The sequence below is a fragment of the Athene cunicularia genome (assembly GCF_003259725.1).
Source record: "Athene cunicularia isolate RWA chromosome 11 unlocalized genomic scaffold, athCun1 chr11_part1, whole genome shotgun sequence".
NCBI classification, from domain to species: domain Eukaryota; kingdom Metazoa; phylum Chordata; class Aves; order Strigiformes; family Strigidae; genus Athene; species Athene cunicularia.
In genome coordinates, this window is record NW_020799113.1 from 18,920,682 (window position 1) to 18,945,391 (window position 24,710).

The 24,710-nt window shown below is 49.0% G+C and overlaps 2 protein-coding genes across 2 annotated transcripts in view; one reads left to right on the forward strand and one right to left on the reverse strand.

The window, feature by feature from the left end:
- ATP6V0D1 (ATPase H+ transporting V0 subunit d1) overlaps positions 1–23,254 on the forward strand; it is a 39,059-nt gene extending 15,805 nt beyond the window's left edge. The window contains exons 3-8 of the mRNA XM_026856730.1: positions 12,373–12,551; positions 15,635–15,714; positions 19,523–19,600; positions 20,202–20,378; positions 21,308–21,385; positions 21,901–23,254. Coding sequence (XP_026712531.1) covers positions 12,373–12,551; positions 15,635–15,714; positions 19,523–19,600; positions 20,202–20,378; positions 21,308–21,385; positions 21,901–22,062 — 754 coding nt within the window. The 3' untranslated portion in view covers positions 22,063–23,254. The remainder of the gene's footprint in view (positions 1–12,372; positions 12,552–15,634; positions 15,715–19,522; positions 19,601–20,201; positions 20,379–21,307; positions 21,386–21,900) is intronic.
- Positions 23,255–23,380: 126 nt separating this feature from the next.
- The window catches only part of HSD11B2 (hydroxysteroid 11-beta dehydrogenase 2), a 5,682-nt gene continuing 4,352 nt past the window's right edge, over positions 23,381–24,710 (reverse strand). The window contains exon 5 of the mRNA XM_026856981.1: positions 23,381–24,668. Within this exon, the coding sequence (XP_026712782.1) occupies positions 24,307–24,668 (362 nt within the window). The 3' untranslated portion in view covers positions 23,381–24,306. The remainder of the gene's footprint in view (positions 24,669–24,710) is intronic.

Here is a 24,710-nt window from a genome sequence, read left to right on the forward strand (position 1 = left end):
CAAGGTCTTTGTTCCCTAAGTCACGTGCTGCCACTTTTTTTTTTTTTTTTTTTTTTTGTCCAGTTGTGCTCCCCTCCTGGCACCACGCTCTTTCCTGGCTCTGGTCCTTTCCAGGAACTCATCTGTGGCAAGTGTTGCATTGTTAGTACCAAAATATTGAGGAAGTTGACAGATTTCCACCACACACCCTATTTGGTTTTTTTAAGTGGTAGCTGTAGCTGGTGGCCTCTGTCACTGCGTATTGTGGCAAGGAAAAGCTCAAGTTTTTGAGCCTGCTACAGTCTCTATAAAACACCTGCTAGCTCTGTGTCCTGCCATGCAGCTCCTTGCTGGAGGACCGCTGGTGCTTTCCTGTGTCCTTTAGCTAATCATAGTAGATTCTGACTGATAGGCACAAGTTGGCTGTTAACATCTCGGCTCCAACACAAATGATCGGCTGTTTGGCTGAGGGAATGCAGTGATGTTCTGTAGGGCAGCAACAAACAGGTATTAAGTGTACTTGAAACAGCAAAACCCACTTCCTGAATTCAACAAGCACATACTGACTTGTGGGATGGAAGTGGGTTTTAGCTGCTTCTTGATGATGTGCTGCCCTGCCTTTCTGTAAAGGCTTTCTTTGTGTTAGCCTGACAGTGCCATGTGCTGTCCCTCCTTCCTTCCAGTGTTTCTGTATATGGTCTAGGCAGGATTCTTTATTGTGGTGTCACTCCTGGCTCTAGCCTGCTGTAGCCTGGTTATATTGTCAGCTTTAATATTTTTCCAGGGGCAAAAATAAGGGGATTTTTTTCCCTTGCTTCAGAACAGTCTCTTCCCTGCTCTGGAAAGTCTGGTTTCACAGCAGCCTGCCATTCAGGGCTCTGGCAGCTGCTGGGTCCGCTGAGCCCTTGTAGCATGCTGATGGGCAGGAGAGGGCTTCAATCTTGTATTCAGGTTGGGGAGCTGCTGGTAACTGCAGAAACTGAATCTGCTGTAGGGGTGAGGTCTGGGGGTGAGCCGAGTCTAAACACATTTTCCAAATCTGTGATCACGCCAGTCATCAGAGGACAGACTAGGTCGTCTTCTGTCTTTATCTTACCAGTCTGCTAGGGCTGGGAACCGGGTTCTGTGTTGCCCTGAGGATGCAGCTGGGAACTTGGCTTTCGGTATGTTTTTGTGGTCACAAGATGTGTTTTTGATGAGGCTGCATGTACCTTTTTCCCCTTGTGCATGCCTTTTCTTAGCTGACACTTCCCTCTATTACTTTCTCTCTGACCTAGTCCTGCTCTGCCTCTCCCCTGCGCTGGATAGATCTAGTTTCTGCTGTGCAACTTTGAGTTCAAACTTAATCTTGCAGCAGTGGTTTTTCTGGAGCCAAATTGTTTCAATTGCTACTTGAGCTGAAGAGCAATAATACTCTTCTCTGGAGTAGGAAGTTGCCTGTCTTCTAAATACACTGGAGTGTGCATCCTGACATAACTGCAGAGGTTACAGAATATGACTACATCCTTTTGAAGTCCTTTCTCGTAGAAGAAAAATCTCCAAATGCTTTACATTACAGTCACTTGCAGTTTATTTGGGCAAATGCAACAATCTGAAGGATCTTTGCTAATGCTACTGTAGTTAAAACTGCACTGTATACTATTTTCAGTTAGTTGTTGACTCTTTGGTGGTAGTGGGATTGGAAAGCAAAAATTACTGTAGTGGCTGGGGATCCTGCAATAAAAGGTTTACAAGCCTTTTCTGGCAGAGACAGTTTTGGCAGAGAAGCACAGGTTTCTGACAAACAGCTTCCCTGTTTACAGGGAGTGCAAAGTTGAACTGATAAGCCAAGTTCTTGGAGGGATTATGCAATATACAAAATAAGAGGGCATGTAACTAATGGTCTGGAAATGGTCACAGGCTTGTGTCCTTTGGATGGTAGCATCAGAACTGCATCTGTGCTCCTGCATACCTGAAGGACACAGGTCTCATACCAGTTTCCCAGAACCAATGTCTATGTGAAAATGGACGAGGTTGCATGCCTGGGTGGTGGCTGTGGAAGTCATCTTTCAAAATGGTGTGACCACAGGTGCCCACTTGAGAAAGGGAGTCTTTGAAAGGTGGATTTCACTGTGTAATATGTTTTTCCCAAACCTCTAGTGCCTGGAAAACACTTAATTTGGCCATTGGATTTGCACTGCAACAGCATAACCCTTCTCCCGCTGACCAGCACTGTTCTGCGCTTGGAAGGTGTTAGCACGGTGCCTAGCAAACACACTGAGCCACGGTAATGATCGGAAGAGCTAGGAAAATGCTATCAGGGCAGGGAAGATGTAGCAAGAAGCAAGTGATGAGGTCCAGATGTAGGCCTGTGTTTCACTAAGAAAGATTTATCTTTAATGAAACTCTGCAGCCCTTAGAAGGGGCTCTAGCATGCAAGCTGTGGGTGATTAGGTGAGAATGCATCGCCCCTGGATAACGTCCCAGTCCAAGCTGATGCTGTTTTATCCAGAGGCAGTGTGTGCATTTAACTATCATCTTGGGCCTTGTTTAAAGCTGAATCCCTCTGATTCTGCAGTTTGCAGGAACTTCCACTTCCTTCATGTTTCTGCTCACAATCTTTACAGGCTGAACAAAGGCATAAAATAGGGAGGAAACGAGTATGTTAGGAGGTTATCAGTGCTCATCTGATCAATTTATGTGTGGGTGCAACTTTTCCAGAGGACAACCTGTGTGCATTGCCTTCAGTTGGATAAATGTTCACTGATGACTTCTGTTCCCATATAACATGCTTTGCTGCTTGATTGAAACTTTTCTCAAGGTCTTCTGCTGCTGGATCTTAGCAGTCTTCATTTGCCTTTTACCTTTCCATCAGTTTGCCTCACCCAGTCCTCTAGGCTGTCAAGTTCAGCCCAGAGAAGGCCTGGAGGCTGAAGGCACTCTTCTGAAGACTTCTTGAAGGCGTCTTGGGTCCTAGTCTCCTTTTCCAGATCAATTCTGTGTGCTGGCTTGAAGTCTAGAAAATACTTAGAGCTTTGTGTAAATACTGCAAAGTACTGTGATATTTAGAGGCCAAGCAAAATCTTGTCTACCCCACCTGGTTTACTGCATGTCACAGAATCATAGAATGGTTTGGGTTGGAAGGGACCTTAAGCATCATCTAGTCCTACCCCCCTGCCACAGGCAGGGACACCTTCCCCCAGCCCAGGTTGCCCAAAGCCCCGTCCAACCTGGCCTTGAACCCTTCCAGGGAGGGGGCAGCCACAGCTTCTCTGGGCAACCTGTGCCAGGGCTTCATCACCCTCACAGTGAAGAATTTCTTCCTTACAGCTAATCTAAATCTTCCCTCTTCCAGTTTAAAGCCATTACTCCTCATCCTATCTCTACAATCCCTGATCAGAGTCCCTCCCCACCTTTTCTGTAGCCCTTTTAAAGTACTGGAAGGCCTCAATAAGGTCTCTCCAGAGCCTTTTCTGAACACCCCCAACTCTCTCAGCCTGTCCTCACAGGGGAGGTGCTCCAGCCAGAGGGATCATTCTCATGGCTTCCTCCAGCCCTGCTTGAGTAGGTTCGTGTCCTTCTGGCATTGGGGGCCCCAGAGCTGGACACATCACTGCAGGGGGGTCCTCACCGGAGCAGAGTAGAGGGGGAGAATCCCCTCCCTCAACCTGCTGGCCACACTGCTCTTAGTGCAGCCCAGGATACTGTTGGCTTTCTGGGCTGTGAGGCACATTGCTGGCTCATAGTTTTCCATCCACTAATACCCCCAAGTCCTTCTCCTTGGGGCTGCCCTCCATCTGTTCATCCCCCAGCCTGTATTTGTGCTTGGAATTGCCCAGACCCATGGGCAGGACCTTGCCCTTGGCCCTGTTGAACTCCATGAGGTTTGCACGGTCCCACCTCTCCAGCCTGTCCAGGTCCCTCTGGATGGCACATCCCTTCCCTCCAGCCTGTCGACCACACCACACAGCTCGGTGTCATTGCAAACTTGCTGAGGGTGCCTCAGTCCTACTGTCAGTGTCACTGACAAAGGTGTTAAGCAGCACTGGTCCCAGCACTGACCCGAGGAATGCCACTTGTCACTGCTCTCCACTTGGACATTGAGCTGTTGACCACAACGCTTTGAGTGTGACCATCGAGGCAATTCCTTTTCCCCCGACTGGTCCATCCATCAAATCCATGTCTTTCCAATTTAGAGCCAAGGATGTCATGTGGGACAACTGCTTTGCATGGGTCCAGGTAGATGATGTCAGTTGCTCTTCCCTTATCCACAAACACTGTAACCTCATTGTAGAAGGCCCCCAGATTCATCAGGCAAGATTTGCCCTTAGTGAAGCCATGTTGGCTGTCACCAATCACCTCATTTTGCGTGTGCCCTAGCAGAGTTTCCAGGAGGATCTGCTCTATGATCTTGCTGGGCACAGAGACAAGACTGACTGGCCTGTAGTTCCCAGGGTCTTATTTCCCTTTTTAAAAATGGGTGTTAAGTTTCTCCTTTTCCAGTCAGTGGAACTTCACCACAGTGCCACAACTTATCAAATATGATGGCTAGTGGCTTAGCCACTTCATCTATCAGTTCCCTCAGGACCCATGGATGCATCTCACCAGGTGCCATGGACTTGTGCACCATCAGGTTCCTCAGATGGTCTTGAACCTTGCTTGACTTTGTCCAGGAGCTGCTTGTTCATCCCTGCAGGCCTCCTGGTGTTCTGTTGGGATGCATAGCTCCTGAGCTTGGAGGGGGGTGATCCTTGAATATCAAGCAGCTTTCTTGGGTCCTTCATCCCTCTAGCTTTTTATCCTATGCTACTGCCAAGCAGATCCCTGAAGAGGCCAAAGTCTGCTCTCCTGAAGTAGGGAGCTTGCTGCGTGCCTTTGTCGCTGCCCTAAAGTTCTTGAACTCCCCTATTTCATGGTGACTGCAGCCAAGGCTGCCCTTGAGTTTGGTGAGAACATGGTGCAGCACAGCACCTCTCCTTGTTGGCTCCTCTGTCACTAGAAGGAAGTTATCATCAAGGCATTCCAGGAACCTCCTGGATTGCTTATGCCCAGCTGTGTTGTCCCTCCAGCAGATACTGGGGTGGTTGAAGTCCCCCATGACAACCAGGGCTTGTGAATGTGAGGCTGCTCCTACCTGTCTATAGACGGCCTCATCTGCTTTACATAAGGTAAGGAAGGTAAGAAGACAGTATATGCAAGTTAGGCTTTTGCAGCTGGTCTGTGTGAAAGCAGCATGATTAGATGTTTTGGGTCAATATTTAAAATGTAGTTAGAGCTGAAGTCTGCTCAGCACAGGGTGCCAGGACTCAGCCTTGCATACCAGCCTACTGTTTCTCAAGCTTTAAGTCTCTCATCAGGTTTAAGCAATCAGTCTTGCATGAGGCTGCAAGGTGTTCAAAGCATTCCCTGGTGTTTCAAAGGGTTTTTGTTAATCTAGAACACAACATCATATTCATAAAGCTTCAAAATTAGAAGTGCTTCTAGCTTTTTTCTCATTAGCCTTTAATGCAGCTGACCCTGTATGACTACTTATAAGTTACTGGATGATACCACTGGAAAACTGAGGTCAGTATCTCAAGAGACCTAGGCTCACTGGAAGATGGTAAAAATCATGTGGAGACGCAGCTAAATATAGATTAATGCTGAGAACATTCCTGGATACTTGGATTTGAAAGGCTGCCACAGCCTCTGTAGTACTGTGAAGTTACAAGTCTTTGCTGTGAAATGGTCTTGTTGATCTAAGTTTAGCAGGGCACCCACTTATTGGCTGAGTGCCCTTGGTTTGTGGTGGCAACCATGAAATTCTCAGTTTTCTCTTTGGCAGGTTCACGAACCTACCACTTAAGTGTGGTTTGGGTTTTTTTGTTGTTGTTGGGTTTTTTTTTTGTTTTTTGTTTTTTGTTTTTTTATTGGTGTGACTCTGGGAAAGACAGTGTGCAAAGATAGGAAGAGACCATCACATGCTGCATCTACTCTTGGTGTTCCCTGGACTGCCTGAGCTTCAGCTGCAGGCAAGGGGTGGAACTGCTCCTGGCCCAAAGCTCCTGGGCTGACTTGTTCTAGTCTGAACTAAAAAACTGATTTAAGGATTTGACTCAGTTCATCCGCTATTACTTGAACAAGCCTCAGTGAGGCACTGAGGTCTTCCTCATGAGCAACATCCCTCCCCTTTCCAGTTCAGGACAGCTGTACAGTTATTTACTAATGATCTTAAAATGACATTCCTGATACAAGCAGCTTGGCTGTTGGCACTATTCTTAGTGTCAGCTACTGCTCTTTTTTGCTTTGAAGTCTGTGCATTGCTTTCCCCCATGACTTGCTTATATTTGGATCTTGAGAGGTGTGACAAGTGGCTTGGCATACCAGCACCTTTGCTCAGGTCTCGAACCCAGTGGGCCATAGAGATAAGTCTATGTGCTTACGCACAAACCCACAGAAGCAGCAGTACAACCAGCCCAGAATTTTTTCCTTAGGTTACTTCTCCCACCAGCACCTGAGTGCATGAACTGGATGAGCTACAAGAGGGAAGCACTAGATGCTAAAGTGACTATATTCAAAACAACTTCATCATCATTTAAAGCTGTCTCTAGAATTCATGCCAAGTTCAGAGCACCGCTCTGATCCCACTGGAGATTTCCTTTTTTCATCCCAAAATAAACACATGCTTTTACAATAATCTGAGTAACTGCCCAATGCAGTCACATAGGGACCTTTGCCTTGCTAGTATTAGTCTGCATTAAAGTCTAATGCTGGTTTTGGGAAGCATTAAAGTTGCTTGAGCAATGCAATACCTTAACCCATCCCAGCAAAACCCCTGAGCCGCAGCATGGTTCTTCCCTGCTACGCACTGGTGCATCAGCTGCTGCTCTCTGGGTTTGCTGCTGACAGGGAGGGCTGTCCTCATGACCCCTTGCAGAGCAGCTGTTAAGCTACAGTTTGGCAAGGCTTTTGGAGGATTCCTGAGAAACTCAGGTCATGCAATGTTCTGTCATTATTCATGCTTTGTGACCACTTGCACTATTGTTTATGGTTTCTTTAGTATCCTGGAGCAGAAAGCAATAAAAAACCCACCTATCTGCCATAGGACAATGACTCTTTATGATTAGATGAGATGAGATTAGATTAGTAAATGGAGAGGGAGAGGAGGTTTAACTGTCTTGGGGGCAAGGCCTGAGTGCCTTCAGGCCAAGTTGTAAACACCCCATGTGATGAGCTTTCATGCATTTTATGTACTCCCCTGATAAAAACCCGTTCCCAATATTCAGCAGGTCATTGCAATCTTTCTTGCATGTCTTGTTTATCTGTGGTTGTGCTTAAGTAACTCCAGAAGGAGGAAGACATACGTTGTTAAAGTACCTGTACATTACGTGTGTGTCTGTGTGTGTCTGTGTGTGTCTGTGTGTGTCTGTGTGTGTCTGTGTGTGTCTGTGTGTGTCTGTGTGTGTCTGTGTGTGTCTGTGTGTGTCTGTGTGTGTCTGTGTGTGTCTGTGTGTGTCTGTGTGCTCTCTGACCTGCTGCTGCTGGAAGGAACATTCCCCCCTTGCAACTTTTGGTTTCTCTAGGCATATCCTAGCCTGGCTTTGCTCTCTTTATGTGAGTCTTGCCCAGTGCCTGTTGTGCTGAACTGGGTGTCGCTGGAGGAGTGAAAATACTGGTCCCAGTTGTCACAGACTTCAGGAAGCCATAAGTCAACATCTCTCTCTCTCTCCTGCTCTGGATGATATTTCTATACTTGCTGACTCTTCCCTGCCCTTTAAGAAATTAAGAACACTTCTGTGAGACATTACTGATGCTTCTCAGTATCAAATAAAATTGTATTTCTGTGAATGTAAATTTCTGGAATATACCACACCTCAATTCAGTGGGTGACAGGAAGAGCGAAGCAGGGTGTAACTGTGCATGTGAAACCCTGTCTAAACATCCACTCTTTTTGTGTCCAGCTCCCTGTGTGGGCAGATAGCAGCTCAAAGCAGGAGTGTCAAACACATTCTTGCCCAGGAGAGTTTTGCTGTGGTCTTTGTGGAGGTGAGGTTGGGGTCTTGAGGTAAGGTGCTATTTTACCACTTAAAACACTGCCACCCCCTGTCACCGGCTATAGGTTATATAGAGCCTCCATGTAGTGCTTTCTCCTCTGAAAAATACTGAGTGTTCCCAGGGAGCTAATGCAGAGGCTTGTCCTCACCAAGGAGCTTGTCAGTCTTTCTGCCTGTTTCCAGTCTCTCACCAGACCATCCTAGGTCCTAATCTCTTTTCCATGCCAAGTGGGCTGCAGAAAAATCCCTGACTCTGTGTGCGCACTGCTCAGCAGTAACAAAAACACCTGTTATCAACACTGGTTTCAGCACAAATCTAAAACATAGGCCCATACCAGCCACTATGAAGAAAATTAATTCTATCCCGGATATAGTCTGGTCCTCTTATTAACTGCACTGAGAGCTAGTGAAGGTTAATATGCTCTTGGAGGAGTCTGAGCATAAAAGCTGAAACATTTGAAGCTGGTCAGAACCTGATAGGAGAGGTAAAGAGGATGATGGCAAAAGCTGCTTTATTAAATAAGTAGTTGGAGGTTCCTAGGAAAACCGCTGCCACTGTAATAAATCTAATCCTTTGGGCCTGGGAGGAAATGCCAACGTAGCCAGGACCTCTGCTGTGGTCTTAGTACAGCTGTGCTAACAGAGGCAGATGTGTTCTTGTTGGACTGGCACATAAAAGCAAGTGTTGCCCCTTCCACAGATGAGAAGAGGCTTTTCCAGCTGCCTTGACACTAGAAGACTTGCCTTGTAGTCAGGATTGACTAAGCTGTGACTGCTTTTTCTGGGATGAAGGAGGAGCTGAGCACTGATAAGTGGTCTGGGCTTGCTGGATAGAAATGAGAGCTATCAGGAAGGATTAGGTAGTGGTGATGGTGTCTGCCTGGCCTCAGTGGGTACACGACGACCTTTGTTCTCTTGCTATCATAAAGGTTTGAAATACTGTCACAGTGAAATTTCCCCTCTATCTTATGCATGGTAATTCCTCCTCCTGCAGGGATGAATCCTTCTGTGACAGCAAGATTTAAGTAGCCTCAATAGGTAAAGTACTCTTTCAAAAAGTTGGTGTTGGGCCTCCTTAGAGGCCTTGACATTTGGTCTATAGACTGTGCATTTCCCCAGACTTCCCTGAAGGATGAGGAAATAAGCAAGTTAAAGGGTATAAATGAAATAGGGAGAGCCATGCTTTGCACTCTGACAGTGTAAACCAGGTGGCTTGTTTTTCCTGGGACAATCAGTCTGAAAGCAAAAGCTTCTCACATGTGAAGAGGGTCAGACTTGGGCTGTTCTCCCCAAACCTGGCTGTGGGTTTCATGGTGAGCTGGCCTGGCAGAGCATGGATGAGCTTGGTGTGACTCCTAAGCCAGGAGCTAAACTGCTCTAAAGACCTGTGAATGGAAAAGGCTCCAGGCATTTTCCCTCAGTTCCTCTTGTGTGGTTGACTTTGGCCAGGCTCCTTGCAAGTTGCAAATGTCTTGTAGCAAGCAAGATCTGTGGTGAAATGGGAATAAGAAAGAGGTGTACTGTGCAATAACTGTATTTCCTTGCCTGTTCCTTCATTGTATGCTGAATTGAAGAAACAGTTTTGGTCTGTTTTGTTGTCTTGCTTTGGTGAGAGTAGTCCTGCATGTGGTCTTTCCTTAAAGCTACTGAGTTGCACTAAGCAAACTTGCATGTTTGAGGGCAGATGGTGGAGCTGGGAAATGGTCTGGCATATCTCTGAGATACATCTGTGTTAGGGTGCAGATGCTTGTATTTACCAGGAACCAGCTGCTTACTGCAAGGGCCTTACCCTCGGTTCTCATAAACAGGCCCTTCTTGCTGTCCTGGAGATTGCAATCATCTCCATGGTGAGAGCTGCACAAACAGAAGGGAGGATAATGACGTTGTGGATTAAAGGGCAAAAGGAGGTTTCCTAGTACATGAAGCTTGTGCTGATTGTCCTGGTTCTAGATTGAACGTCCCTGGAAGGGTAGGCTGCAAACACAGGAAGGCTCTCTGCAAAAATAGTAGGACCAGGAGGTGTGTTACCCAGCCCTGCAGTGCAGAGAAAAAAGCAGCACCTGTTTCAGGAACTAAGGTGTGGATTTGTTCATGGACCTTTGAGCATATTTGAGAGGCAGTAAGCCCATCTAATAAAAACTACTGAAATCTGCCTTTGACTGGCTCTGCTTATCTGCATTTGATGTGGTTCAAAGGGAAACGCAGGCCTGCATTATGTCCTCCTTGTTAGCTCAGAAATACAAAGACCAGCAGCATCCATAATGCCCATCTGACAAATGCGTGCAGAGCCTTACTGTCCTTGCTCTTGCCCCAGTCTAGGGGTGCTGGCCTTAAGTTCCCTTTCTTCAGTACTCAAGTACACGCGGAAAGCCTGAACTGCAACAGAGCTCCAACTCCAGGCATGCACAGCTCCTTCTGCCATTCTAGTTAGGCTGATCTCAATTTGTTTTGGAGCAGCTCCTGCCAAGGAGCTTCTTCAGACCTTTTCCATCATCTTAGTTTTTAGAGTTAGAGTGCGGCGGACGGAGGAAGCAAGCAGCCGATTCAATGTGAATGCTAGAGCAAGCTTCAACTTTATTGAAAGAAATCACACCTTATATAAGCACTCTACAATACACTACTTGCAACTCTATTGGATGCATTTAAGAAACTACATTATAATATCTCAGCCATTGGGTACATCTAAAAGGTCACATTATAATATCCCAGCCCCTTGTGGCATTTCTGGTATGCATAAACATTTTTCTTGCTTTGAACCTGCTTCCCTCTCAGGGCTGTTTTTGTCTCACCCCCAAGGTCATAATGTGCCCCAACTTATCTCTTTGTTCTCACAACAGTCCTTGTTAGCATCACTGTACGCTGGGTTTTTTCCTCTGTTTACCTCAGGTGGCTGCGACCGACTTCTGCAGGGAGCTATGGCCGACCAGCTCCTGCAGGGAGCTATGGCCTTGCTCTCTGCAAGTCGTTCTCCAACATTAGAGCTCTAGTAATGAGAGCAAGGAAGTGTAAAATCCCAAATATCCTGCTCTTCCAGCATCTGTGTCCCTTCCCTGTGCTGCTGAGGGACATTTTTGAAGGCACCTTCTGCTGACTGAAAAAACCCTTATCTCACTTGATTTTTTTTTCAGGTTCCCGGCGTGGTTGGCTTATAGCTCAGCTAGTAATGAAGGTGCCTAGAGCACCACTCCTGTTCTTGCTAGGAACACTTTTCCTCTCAGCTCCGTGTTTTTAGATGATGCCTTGCTTGAGCCTTTGACTTGTAGAAGGCCACCAGCCTTTCTTGTATTCCCAGTCTTCAGGCCATCTGTGTCTTCCTTCTCTGGCTGGACTGGGAGAACTGGGAGGTGATCTTTCCCCTCTGCTTGGTGCTGGTGGAGGCCTCACTTGGAGTGCTGTGCCCAGTTCTGGGCTTCTCAGTGCAAGAGAAACAAGGACATACTGGAGAGAAGGGCTACAGAGGGCTTGTGTTGGTGGAACTTGTGTTGAGTGCCAAAGGCTGAATCTGCTAATTCTGTATAACCAGGTAGAAAACTTGGTTAGGGACATCATAATGTGGGCTAATGAAAAGTTTGTAGGTTTTGATGGTAGAGGTGTAAAACCGTGTGTGCAGTTTCATGAGGCTGTGAATAAAGGTTGTGACAAAGCTGCCAGCCCTGTTGTTTTTGGAAGGGAATGGGGCTGCAGAAACCTGACCTATTCTTCGTAGTCTGAACAAGATGGAGCAGTGCTGGCACTGAAGCTGAGCTTGAGTCAAGCTACCTGCAGATTCCCCTTTGCTGGTGTCCTACCTTTTGCACATGCTCTCTACAGAGCAGTGGGAATGCTGCAAGGACAAATGTTCCCCGCTACCTTGTGGTAGGGTGTGGGGAAGCTGGAGCCAGGCTCCTCTTGGAGGTGTGTGGGGTTAGGATGAGAGACAATAGACAAATGTCCATGAGGGAAGTTCTGATTAGCTGTTAGGAAAAGGCTTTTCGTTGTGAGTGTGGTCAGACGCTGAAGCAGAGCCCCAGAGAGGTTGAGGTACACATCCTTGCAAGTAAATCAAAGTTGAGCTGTATAAAGCCCCCAGCAGCTGGAGCTGGCCATGCTTGGAGCAGGACACTGGGCCAGAGACCTCCAGAAGTCCCTTCCAGTCTAATACTCTCCAGTGGTAGGTAGGAGACACACAGATGGTGTGGTTCAGCTTATAGCATAAATCACAGCCTGAGGCTATGTTTGACTCCCTTTTCCTAGGCTGTCATGATAAGGAGACATTAAGGAGGTGCCTTCCTAGTTTGTCATGGGAAAGGTGCATCTTTTTGGAGATGTTCACGTGGACTGGTGCCAGGTGCTGGTTTTTGTATTTACGTATTGTGACAGGCTGCCTCTTGCATTCCTCCAGGTACAGCTACATGATTGACAACGTCATTCTGCTCATCACTGGGACTCTGCACCAGCGTTCCATCTCTGAACTGGTGCCCAAGTGCCATCCTCTGGGAAGTTTTGAGCAGATGGAAGCTGTGAACATTGCTCAGACGCCTGCAGAGCTCTACAATGCAATCCTGGTAGACACACCCCTGGGTGAGTGGAACCTTTCAAAATACCTCTCGGCTGTGTGTGGAGCAGATTTCCCTTTCTTTCCTCCTAGTCTAACTAGGTCCAACTAAGCCTAAGTTGTGGTCCAGGAAGACAAAGTGGTCAGTGATGTACAGCTGTAGCTGTACTGCCTGTGGTGGCTGGGCTTGAGTTTGGGTTTATGTCTGTCCTATGCCAGTTTCTCCTCTGGAGGACCAGCTAGCTCTCTGTGTACCTTTCAACAAATGTCCAAACCAGCACACTGGTAGTGGAGACTGCTGGGGAGTTCAGTTTGTGTGAGCCAGGCCTTGAGCTGTCATGGCAGTACAGGTGTAGTTGGATCTGATCTGCTAGTTATGTCCATTTACTAGCTCTTCTGGGAATTGTAACCTGAGTTTAGGCAGGAAGGAGAAAGTTTGAGAGGTCTTAGACAATGTGATCTTTTTAATAATTGTCCTGGGACACATGGCACATGTGCTTTCTTAGCGAAGGTCTATCACTTAATTTCCAGCGCTTTTAGTTGGGCAATTTCTTATAAGCAATTTTTTTAGGTAATTACAGAGATCTGCACATGCCTAGTCTTGTTCTGAGCCCGAAAAAATTAGGTCTAGGTTAAGGAAAGCTCTTTATATACCAGAAAACCCCTAAACAACAACTGCAAAACCTCCAGATCTCCATAAGCCTATGTAAACTCATTGTGTAGCAGGATCCTGCACTGAGATATACTGTCTCAGGGCTTGACCTGGAGGCCCATAACACTAAAATCAGGTGTCTTATGAACAGTTAGTCAGGCAGATATGTTCTTTAAAGATAAAAGGTGTAGGAAGTGGTTCTGGAGAAAATATGGAAGTTTTTTTGCAGTAGTAAGAGAGGTAGTCACAGGAGACTTGCTAGTTTAGCCTCTGTGGGCAAAAATGTAGTGAGATATGCCTGAGTCAGTGATTAATTATTCTTTTGGGGTTGGTAGGAAGAACAAAACAGTCTAAGTCATCATATTGTCTTTGATAGAAATAGTTGGGTTTGGAACTGAAAGTGCTTTTGCAAAGGCTCTGTGTAATAATGGGGCAAGTGAAGTAGCTGTCATGGAAAAATGACTTGCCAGCTAGAGCCCTGCAGAGGGAAAACATGTCTTGAGATCTTGGTTTCAAGGTAGAGCAACAGCTCAGCAGGAGAACTGAAGTTCTGCATGCAGCTGAGTTGAGCCTGCTGTAGGGATGATATATGGGAAGAAAAATCTCCTCAGGAGTAGGAGTTCCCATTTTAGGAGTAAGAGAGATCAGAGTATTTCAAACACATTAGCTCTCAGAGACCTTAAAGCTTCCAGCTCTGTATGGAATGAAAATGCCCTGTAACGCTGGTGGGATGGTACTGGAGAATGTGGCTGGCAGTTGAGGGTCTTTGCCTCTTGTGTTCATGTACATATACATGAGTCAATCTTGCCTGCTTCTGCCCTGGCTAGGCTGACTTCTGCTTCAGACCTTTGCCCTGGCTATGCCCTTGAGGCTGTGTACCATCTAGTGTGGCATTTCTTCAGCAGGAGAACATGGGGAGTAGCTGTGTTGCCTAAACAAGCAGGCATGCAGGATCCAGTTGTTTAACTTGCACTCTTTCCAGTGACCACATGCGAAGAAACAGCAGCTCTATCTCCTAAAAGTACTTGAGTAGCTACGTGGCTGGGTAGAAATGCCTAACCCCAAATGGCTTTCATAGGTTAGCAGGGCAAAATAAGACTTGCCGTTAGCCTAATTTGGGATATCGGAGGGCCAAGAACTGAAATAGCTGTGTTCTCATTCCTATGCTACTCTGAAGTAGCCACTGCTTAGTTATCTAGGCTAGCCAGTGAGTCCTGCAGTGAAAACCAGTCCTGGCACACACTGTTTTCATTTTTGCCAGCCGTAGGGAGCAGTGCTTCTCCAGCTACGTGGCACTGGTCTCTGATGCTGTCACAAAAAACCTCTGTGGGGTTAACCCCTGTTCAGGATTCTCTAGACCCACGGTGTGGCTGCTGTCCATGCCAGGGAGTTCATGCTATAAAAAAAGTGGTGCACACCAAAGGCATGAGCCTGGGTCATACCTGGTTTGTCACACGGAGCAGAACACTGGTCAGTTCTCAGCATGAGTGCAGTGTCCTTTACCCACAGCTGGACTGCATAAGCTGAGAAAGATCATATTTCTGTGTAGCAAATTCAGCAAAGCTGATTGAGTGAGAGTTGAAGTCATGAAAGTCCTGTCAATGGGTTTGACTGTGCTCTTGCTAACAAGCAAGACTGGTACAACAGCCTTACGTTACACTACCTGTACAAGACTCATTTTTATCTGCAGTACTCTCTGCTAGGTCTGAAATCTGTGTTCTTTAAGTGGCAACACCTTCTCAAACTTACTCCCAGAGATACTCTGGCAAAGTATCTCTGGGCTGAGCATCCTACCAACAACCACCACTTTATCCTGTCTCCTGTTGCTTACCTCCAGCTAGAGAAATAAAAATCCTCAGAAGTGGAAAATAGGAGTGATAGAACTGACCAGGGGAAACAGCTCCTGACTCCAACCATGGAGTGTCATAGACTGTAGGAGCTGTGGCGTCCGCATACCTTCTTAATCCAGCAGAGATATTGGAGAAGGAGGGAGAAGCACCAGCTTCCTCAGGATTCATGAGCTGCTGTCTCGCAGATGCTTAAGCACTGCTGCCATGCTGTAGCAGGCAATTCGGAAGATGTCTTGTCACCTCTGAGCACCTGCATCTGGGAACACTTTGGGTTTTGCTTATTTTTAAACACAGACTACTCTGACACTGATGCTGGGGGCTAGAGCTGAGAATTTCTGCTGACAATAGGCTGTTAAGTAAATCATAGGACTAAGGGGCAAAGAAAGATTTTCATATGAGAGCCCCAAAAAAGGTTGTGGCCTGGGGAACCATGGTGAAGCCTGAGGTTCTGAGTCACGGCAGTTTGGTGGCTGCTGAAGTTAAGGGCCAGGCCTAGGAGGGACAAGCTCAACGTAGGGTGTGCTTCTGCCTGGCATTGTTGAGGACTCTGGAAAGTGCTGGGCATGGCTGGTGGGCAATTCTAACTCTGTCTGTGGCTCTGTTTCAGCTGCTTTCTTTCAAGACTGCATATCTGAACAGGACCTGGATGAAATGAACATCGAAATAATTCGAAACACGCTGTATAAGGTAAATGAGTGTCTGGGGAGGGAAAGAGGTGTTAATTTCCCTGTTTATTTCTGGTGTGACTACAGCTCTGTCTTGGGTCAGGAGCTCCAACCCAAGCTTTCTTCAACCAAAGAACGGATATTTTCTTCTTGGAGTAGACTTAAAAATCATTTTGTTTTCTCACTCATTTTCTTCCCTGGAGTGGTGATAGAGTAAACATGACCATGAACTAGTTGCATCCATTGGAGAGTAAAGATAGTGCTCTTGGAGGGGCCAGACATCTGATCACCCAGCTCTGTAGAGTCAGGGCACCAGAGCTAGGCAGAGTGGTGCTTTTTGGAGCTGTCAGGCTGTCAAGAGTCTGTGCAAGAGATTTCACAGAAGTAATGCCTTTGAATAAATTTTCTCAGGCCCCAGGCAGACAGGAGAAGTCTGCTCCTTAACCACATGTGTTCAGTCATGTAGATAACTGCATTCAAAGGACTAAAGTGGCTAGATCTTAAACTTGGTTGAAGGACTTCCATGGGCTTGGCTCTCTGTCTTGAGCTCTTTCATTAGAGCCTCTGACAATCTGCTCAAGCCTTCAGTGACTGTGGTTGGGGTTAGATGCTTTTGGCAGAGCAGTGTAAAAGGTGCAGCCAGGATGGAGGAGTCCCGGAGGCTTTGGAGAGTATTGGCACAGGGATGTGGAGGGGCTAAAGATCTCCTTATCCTGAGCCTGCTCGGGGAGCTGTTGTCTCCTCGGCAGGCCCTGTCTGGTTTTAGCTGGCAGTATCAGAGCGTGTGTTTATGTGCAGGCTGTGGCTATCGCTCCATCTCACCTCTCTGGATTTAGGGTGGGATGCAGATTGTATCTGCCAACCTTGTTTTGACTGGTCACAGCCAGCCTGCAGTCAGTGTGACCTCTGCTTCCCAAGGAAGCTGTGGCCTGTTTGGAGAGGCAGAGAACAGCTCAGGCGTGAAGGGAAGGAGGCAAAGGGAGGGGAGAAGGAACCTGCATGTCGGCAGTCATGCCCAGCTGCACGTGGCCTCTGGCATGTACTGGTCTTTTGCTGTAACAGGGGCAGGTATGCCTGTATGCATAAGCACCTGCACCTTGCGGGGTGCAGACCTCCATGTTGAGATGAGGTGGATGGAGGAAGGCAGGGAGCAGAGTGAGCGCAGGGCAAACGGAGCAGGGGGGGCTGTGGGGGGTATCTCCTTGAGTCTCAGATGCCATGTCCTTTCTCATCTTCTTTTTGAGGCCTTATACTGCTTTGCATTCTGCTCTTCCTACTCTGAAATTGAAGCGTAGATGCCTGGTATCCCTTGGTGTGTGCTGGGACTGGTTCTTGCTAATGAACAGCTCCTGGGGAACATAAGGGCTCTATCAGTAACAAATCATGGGGATACAAGGGTGGAAAAGGAAACTGCTGCTTAACAGACTCTCACCTGAAGCCACCTCTTTCCCCAGGGACTGGAAAATGTATAATGTAATGCAAATGGTCTTCAAAGGCAAATGAGGGAAATAAAATCCAGTCTGAAATCTGCAGAGAGCTCCTCTGAGGAACACAGCAGGCGGGTGCCTGGGGTGGATGCCTGTGCTGGAGGAGTTGGCAGGGAAGGGGAAGAGCTACCTCCCAGAACTACTGGAGGTTTTCTGGAGGAATCCGTGAGCATGTAGACAGAAGGTTTGAGGAGGATTCGTAGGACAAAAGCTATTACAAAGGTTTCTTGTTAGCAGTGACAAGTGAGGAGTTTCTTGAATGGAAAAACGGTTAAGATTGGGAGCACAGGGTAAAAGTAAGTGGTCAGCTCTGCTGAAGGGCAGTCAGCAGTGGAGTCCTGCAACAGAGGCATGCTGGCATTATCTTCAGTGCTTAGTCCCTTTTTTCTACATCTTTAATGGATATCTTGAAGTGAAGCTGGCTGATGGCTGGCCTTTGCTGGTGACCTTCTTGTAGGAACCAGCTGAAGGAGCTTCGTGACTGATAATAAAATATAGCAGTGGATAAACGTGGAGTGATATATGGGAGAGGTAAGGAGCTAATCCTAACTACCTGTACAGTGAGGGTCTCTTGTTCCTTTCTGCTACTAAGTGAAATCTTGGGTTACAACTGACATAAGCAAGTGCGTCTCTACAGGGTAATCTGTTCCTAACAGTAGAACAGAACTGCACAAATATCACTGTGCTGCTGTGTGTATCTCTAGTGTGTTTGTCCTGAACACTGTCTCATTCCTGTCCTCTCTGAATATGAACAGCAGAACAGGAGAGGCTGCTAAGGAGGACCCATTTAAAGGTTTGGGTACAATGAGTTCTATGTGGGGGACTACAAAAAAAGCTTAGGATTCCTCACTTGGAAGAGGAGTGAATCCAAGCTGTGGTGGTAACCACAGATAGTGTTGGAAAAGTTGACATGGGTGGACAGGCCACAGGTCTCTCTTTAGGCTGAATGTGACAAATGAGGCTAGGAGCAGCCAGAGGGTAAACATGTGGGTTCATGAAAGTCCATTAAGGATTATTAAATCCAAAGACACCACCTTTTCTGGGATAAGGGTTTCAGGACACTGGAGAGTGTCTGTAAATTGTTGTCATCTGTGGAGGGGTCCATAGGAGAGGGTGCCCACTGTGGCTGTTTTACAGTCTGTTTTCCATTGGGTCTGTGGTACTGGATCCTCATTCAGTGCTGCTTATTTGAGTTCACCTGGCTTTGCTTCTAAAGCCTTAAGTTTGTGCATGAACTCTAAGAAGAGCAGAGGTAGTGACTGAACCTCTTACCCAGGTTCTCTCTTCTGTCAGCCTCAAGCAAAGTCCATTATCCATGTCCTTGTTCCTGTGGTAACTCTGCAGACTGCTCTGTGCTCTCCTGCACTTGACAGTGGCAGGTACTGGAGATGATGTTTCTTTGATGTGTGATGCTCACCCAGCCCCAGCAATGTCCTCTTGCACTGTGTGGTAACAAATATTTACGGAACACAGTAATCCAGGTGCTTTCCTAGTGCAGAGGCTGAGGGTGTCCAACACGTGCATTCTCGGTCCATCTTGAGTCTTGGAGTTGTTGTGACAAAGCAGAAATTTGTGATGTCTCAGCATCATTTTATTCAATCCCTTTTAAGTGATACTGGTTGCAGCTCTCTGTCCAGGGAGGTATTTTATCACATGATGACTTAGAAAGTTTTTTGCTGAACAGCACTTTTAGCCATGCACAGCCTTCACAGGCTCCCTCTGGGAGATACAGTCATCTTCCAGCTGGATTACGGTACATCTCCACAAAGGATTACGTTTCCTGGAGGCAGCATAGCTGTGCCCAGCCTTATATGTTTTCTGCAGTGCTCCAGTTGGGGTGGAGACCAAGCGGCCACAGTGTGAAAAGAGAATTACAGAGCATGGCTAGCTTCCTTCACAGATGTCCTGTCTCATCTCTTGACTCTGCTTACACAGCGGTACTTTCTGAGCGTAGGTCTTGCAGCTATAGTTGTGTGGCTTGGCATGTTTGTGGAGGCCAGAGCGGGGTCAGGAAACCACGTAAGACTTCAGTAAATGCTTTGGAGTTAGACAGCTCAAAAAGGAGCAAAACAGGCTTTTAACCTTGCTGCCTGAGGATCTTGCAATAAGCTCATGCAGTCACTCGAACAAACCCAACCACAGCCCTTCATGTCTCCAGCTCCTAGGGAAGCGCTGTCCCTTGTGTGGGCTTGGCATCCAAGTTCACATGGGGTGAGAGTGCCTGTGCTGTATTACAAAGCGTCTGGGAGTGTCCCTGCTTGCTGCCTGTCCTCTGCTGAATGGCCCTGTGGGGCAGAATGTGAAGCTGTGTAGAAGCATGCTCACCTGCCCTCTTTCTTCCAGGCTTACCTGGAGTCCTTCTACAAGTTCTGCAAGGTGCTGGGAGGTACCACGGCAGATGCCATGTGCCCCATTCTGGAGGTAGGTCTGGACACCCCCATAGCTGGACAGTATTGCAGAGATAGTCACTGCTCTGTGCTCAGGGCCAGCTTGCTTGCCAGCATTAAGAATCCTCAAGATATTCTTTAGCATCCCCATGCACACTCTGCCTGCTCACTGGGACACCTCAGAAAACTGCACATAACTTTGGACAGGCTTGGTTCCCTAGGCCTGATCTTGCCAGGTGCTGACACATCTGTGGCAACATCTGCATCCTCTCACATGGGTAAGGAGAACAACCAGAGCTGTTCAGTGCACAGCCTGTCTCCAGGCCAAGGCTAGCTGTGGGGTGTGCAGGGCTCAGGGGCACTAAGTGCCCCTTGAGCTAGGCAGAGTTCTGCTTAGTAATTTGGCTTGTGCCTGGGATGGGGAATTTCCTCACCTGACTGCTCCCCAGGCATCAGCTACTGGGCATACTGGGAGCCTGCACACACAGCTCTGGCTGAGCACTGGATAGCTTTATTGCCTCGCAGGCAGCCTGCTCCTGCTGCCCTCTGATGCGGCTCTGTTCAGAGCAGCGTTGGTTCTTGCTGACCTCTGGCAAAGATGCTGCATCCCAAAGTAAACTGCTCTTCTCCCACAGTTTGAAGCAGACCGGCGGGCCTTCATTATCACCATTAACTCCTTCGGTACTGAGCTGTCCAAGGAGGACCGAGCAAAGCTGTTCCCGCACTGTGGCAAACTCTACCCTGAGGGCCTGGCCCAGCTGGCCAGAGCAGATGACTATGAACAAGTTAAAAATGTCGCTGACTACTACCCTGTGAGTGCTTTGGGGTGAGGGCTGTGGGGACTGGTGCAAGGACCTGCTCTGAATCAGAGCTGCTCAGGGATCTGGGGGAACTTGTGGATTAACAGCCTGGGGAGGGGGATACCTGTCTTCTGCTGCTGGTGTTGGTCCTGTGCTCTGCTTGGCTGAGATGGTGTTGGGTTGCCTGGGATGCTGTTGGCTTATTAGTCAATTAGTCATGGATGATTGCAGTGGTGACAGGGAGACCAGACATGCCCTGTGTCTTTCTCCGGGATGTGGGGCTGCCCTCACCACCAAACCCTTGAGGTATCAGTGTGGTGGCAATGACAGTCTCTCTTTGTTGATCGGAGGTGGAAACGTGTCCAGTGAGATGTGGTGTGCTGCATCTTCAGCCCTAGTGGGTCACCCTGAGCTCTGGTTCACTCACAGGGGAGACACTGACCTAGAAGGACACGTTTGGATGTGTCTGCATTCCTTAAGCTGCTCTTGTGTGTGGCTGGGGACCTGTTTGGAGTCTGAGAGCTCAGTGTCCCCTTACTGAAGCAGCCAGGGCATGTGCCAGTGTTTGTGGGGATAGGGGCCTGTGCATGGAGGGTTCTGTACCTGAATGCATCCTCCCTGCAGGCTCAAAGTGACAAATACGACTTTGAGAACTGCACATTTCACAGAAGGGGTAGGATTTCTGGCTGTACAAGCTCACTGATGAAATAAAGGCTTTCTCTGCCTTTCTGGGGATTGCCTTCCACTGGTGTGTGCAGTGCAGCCTCAGCAGCATCCCATTGCCAATGTTCCTATGTGCACAGGGCAGACTCTTGGCTTTTCTGTGTCCTATGCTGACTTGATGTGGTGGCTGGGGTCTCTGATGCATGGGGCTCCCCAACACTGCTGAACTTTGGGGGCTTTGGGGTTTGGGTGTATCCTCTTGTAATGTCTTCCTGCAGGAGTACAAGCTGCTATTTGAAGGGGCTGGCAGCAACCCTGGAGACAAGACCCTTGAAGACAGGTTCTTTGAACATGAGGTGAGTGAGCCCTGTGACACTTCTCAGCACGTGCCTACCTGTGCCATTTGCAAAGCTCAGGGTAGCAGCAAGCTCGTCTGCTGCCCTGTCAGCAGTGCTGTGGGTGAACAGTTTGGGGGAAGGAAAGGGCTGCTAGCCCTCTGCTCCAGTGAAGGAATGCTGTCTGTGTTCTCACCCCGGGCAGATTAGAGCAGCATGGGAGGCAAGTCTGGGGCTGCTGGTGGTTGTTTGGTCCATCCATAGCAAACCAGAGTGTAATTACATGGTAAAGGATTTTCACAGTACCTGAGGGTATAAATATTTCCACTTTCAAATGTGAGAGCCTGTCCCTGAGCCATGTTCTGTAGGTTAGAGCTGTCCTGAGAACCTAGAGATGTGCAGAGCAGGGTACCTGTGCTGAGCCTTCCAGCCCGCTGGGGAAGTCAGGGACCTCCCAAGCTGCTCCATGTTTCCCTTGACCAGCTCTTCCCATCCGAGGTGGGCAAGTGACATGTCCTCCTCTGGGCTTTCCCCAGGTGAAGCTGAACAAACTGGCCTTCCTCAACCAGTTCCACTTTGGAGTCTTCTACGCTTTCGTGAAGCTGAAGGAGCAGGAGTGCCGCAACATTGTGTGGATAGCAGAGTGCATTGCCCAGCGGCACAGGACCAAGATTGACAACTACATTCCCATCTTCTAACCCAGCTTGGCTCCTGTCCAACCCTCCTGCCCCTGGAGTCCAGAGGGATCCCTGTCTAACTCCCTGAGTTATCCCTTGCCCTGACTCCAGGGAGGTCCCATCTGTGGAACTGGCTCAGATGAGGAAACTGTACAGTTGCTAGTTAAATTATTCACAAGCTGAAGTTTGAGTTGTATGTGCTGAGAGAGGTCCAGAGGGACCAGTGGCACAGGCTTGGCCCTGTGCAGCAGGAGGGATGACTCCTGTTGTGTATCTTAGTCCTCGTGTTACCGTACTAACCTGCTGTATGCACTTACGCTCATAGAGAAAGCACCAGCTGGGGGGTTGCTGCCTCCCAGGGCTCTGCCATGGCTGGGGGTTCTCTCTGTCAGTGCTCTGCACACCTCCTAGTCAGTGTTGTTCCTGTGAGATTTGGTTTGTGTGATTTGTAGCGTAGCCCATGCTGCTGTGCAATCCCTGTGTCCCTCTGTAGCTAACCCTGACCTAGGAGAGGCTGAGCAGCCCTGGCTGGGACTGGGATGGAGCCTGGGGGAAGGTGAGGGCAGAGCCAGAGTGCTGGTGGAGCACACTCCTCCCTCTTCGGGCAGCGTTTGCACTCATGCAGCCTCGCTGTGTCCTCAGAAGCAGTTCTCCTCAGCCTCCTTCCTGCTCTGCACTTTGAAAGGCTTCCACAAGCTGACTGAGCTCCTTCCTTCTCCCCTGAAGAGGCATGGCTTGGACTTTACTGTTGCAGCCACGCAAGAGTCAGGGCTCCTTTTGTCTCTGTGGCTGGTGCTAGACCCCTGCAGACACATCCAGGCCAGCGCAGCCTCCTCCCCTGCGCAGGCCGTTGTGCTGTGGAGCCATATGCGCATAGCTGGGCCCTGGGCATAGCACCCTTGGGTCACCCTGAGGAGTGCAGAGAGCAGCTGTTGGCAGCGATGCCTGTCCAGGCTGTGGTTACAGGGTGGGAGCCAAGCCCTGGGTGTGGTGTGGCAGCCCTGCTCACTGCTGCTGTGTCTGGGCTAGCTCCCACTTGCCCTCGAGCCTTGGGAGCTGCCCCGGGATGGCAGGGAAACCTCACTGGTAGGAAACACGTGCTCGGTGCTGCTGCTGGGAGGGTGGCTCTGTCCCAGCTTGTGCTGTGGTCACTTCTGCAGTGTTTGTAACCCTGTGATCCCCTCTCTACACCAATAAATATCTGCCTACTGCACTGTGTGCTCCCTGCTTACTTGGGCACTGAGGAGGAGCCTCCATCAGCCCCAGGGCCTCTTACCAAGGGAATCTCATAGTTATGGTAGTGAGGCTGGTGCCACTCCTGCATGACTTGGGACACTTGTTTCTCCTGCAGGAAGGGTGGTTGTACCACCCCAGGGGGCCCTGGGCGCTCACTCCAGCCCAAGCTGGTGCCTGGCCTGTGGGTGTAGGGGGGTGCTGAGCTGAGGGGTGCCTGGGAGGTGCAGCCTTGTCCCCCTCTGCCTGGCCTTCCACCCCTTCCATCCTCACCCTCGCAGGGCCATGCGGTTAGAGCAAAAGCAGGCATTTAGGGTAGGGGTGGGAAGGGGCAGGGAGCAGGTGCAAGCTCTTCCCAGCAGGCTCATCCCTTCTCTGAGGCTGCCCCATGCCAGGCTCCTGCCACAGTGCTGGGTGACCTAGTGCAGCTCAGCCTGTGGGCAGGGCATCCCTGGCCAAGCCTCGCAGTGCTGCACCACCAAAGGATACTGCCAGAGCCCAGTGGCATATCAAGAACAGATTTATTTAAAAAGTGACAATCGTGTAGTTCATCTCGTGAAGAGCCCTGCAGCACTGGCCCCTGCACCTGCTGGGAGCATGTGGAGTGTGTAATGGAACAGCAGGGAGGCAGGGGAGTGGCCACAGGCTCCCAGGCTGGACCTAGCCAAGAGGTGGTGGAGACAAACGCAGCTCCGACAGCAGTGAGGAAGATGTCAGGTGGCTGAGAAATGCCTGAGGTACATCCAAGCCCGTGGTGCAAAGCCGCTGAGTCAGGCAGGGGTGGCCCCCTTGGAGGATGCACGTTTAGAAAAAATACAAAAACAACGTCTCTAGAAAATGTTGATTCTTGCACAATAGAAAATAGATCTGCCTGATTTTGGAAAGCAATTTGGTTTTTAACGTCTAGTGCTGATTGTTCCCCCGCGGTGCAGGAGGGCGATGCCGGCGACTGCGCACGCGCTCGGGGGCTGGTGTGCCTGGAAATCCCGGGAGAAAGCTCGCTCCTGCCCCGCGACCGCATGCGGGCCGAGGTCAGGCCTTCTTCCCATCCATGTGGTGCTCTCGCCGCAGTGCTCGGGGCAGCTTGGGGTTGATGAAGAATCCTTTCAAGAACAAGTCTCGGACAAAGTAGGGCAGGTAACGGTGTATGAAATACATGAGCCCAAGGCCCTGCCCTGGGTAGTAGCGCACGGCTGGGTTGGCAGCCAGGAGCCCGTCCGTGATGCTGTTCACCACCGCGCTGAGGTCCTCCACCGCCACCTTCATGAACTGGATGAACTGGCGGTTGATCTCCTCCACGTAGTCCTCGCCATAGGCCTGGAGCAGCTCCTGGGGCAGGCTGGCCACCAGCTGCTGCTTCTGCAGGTTCCAGAAGGCAGGGTCACACGTTGTCCCTGCAAGGACATGGTCCCTGATGTGAGCTGCGTACTGCCCCC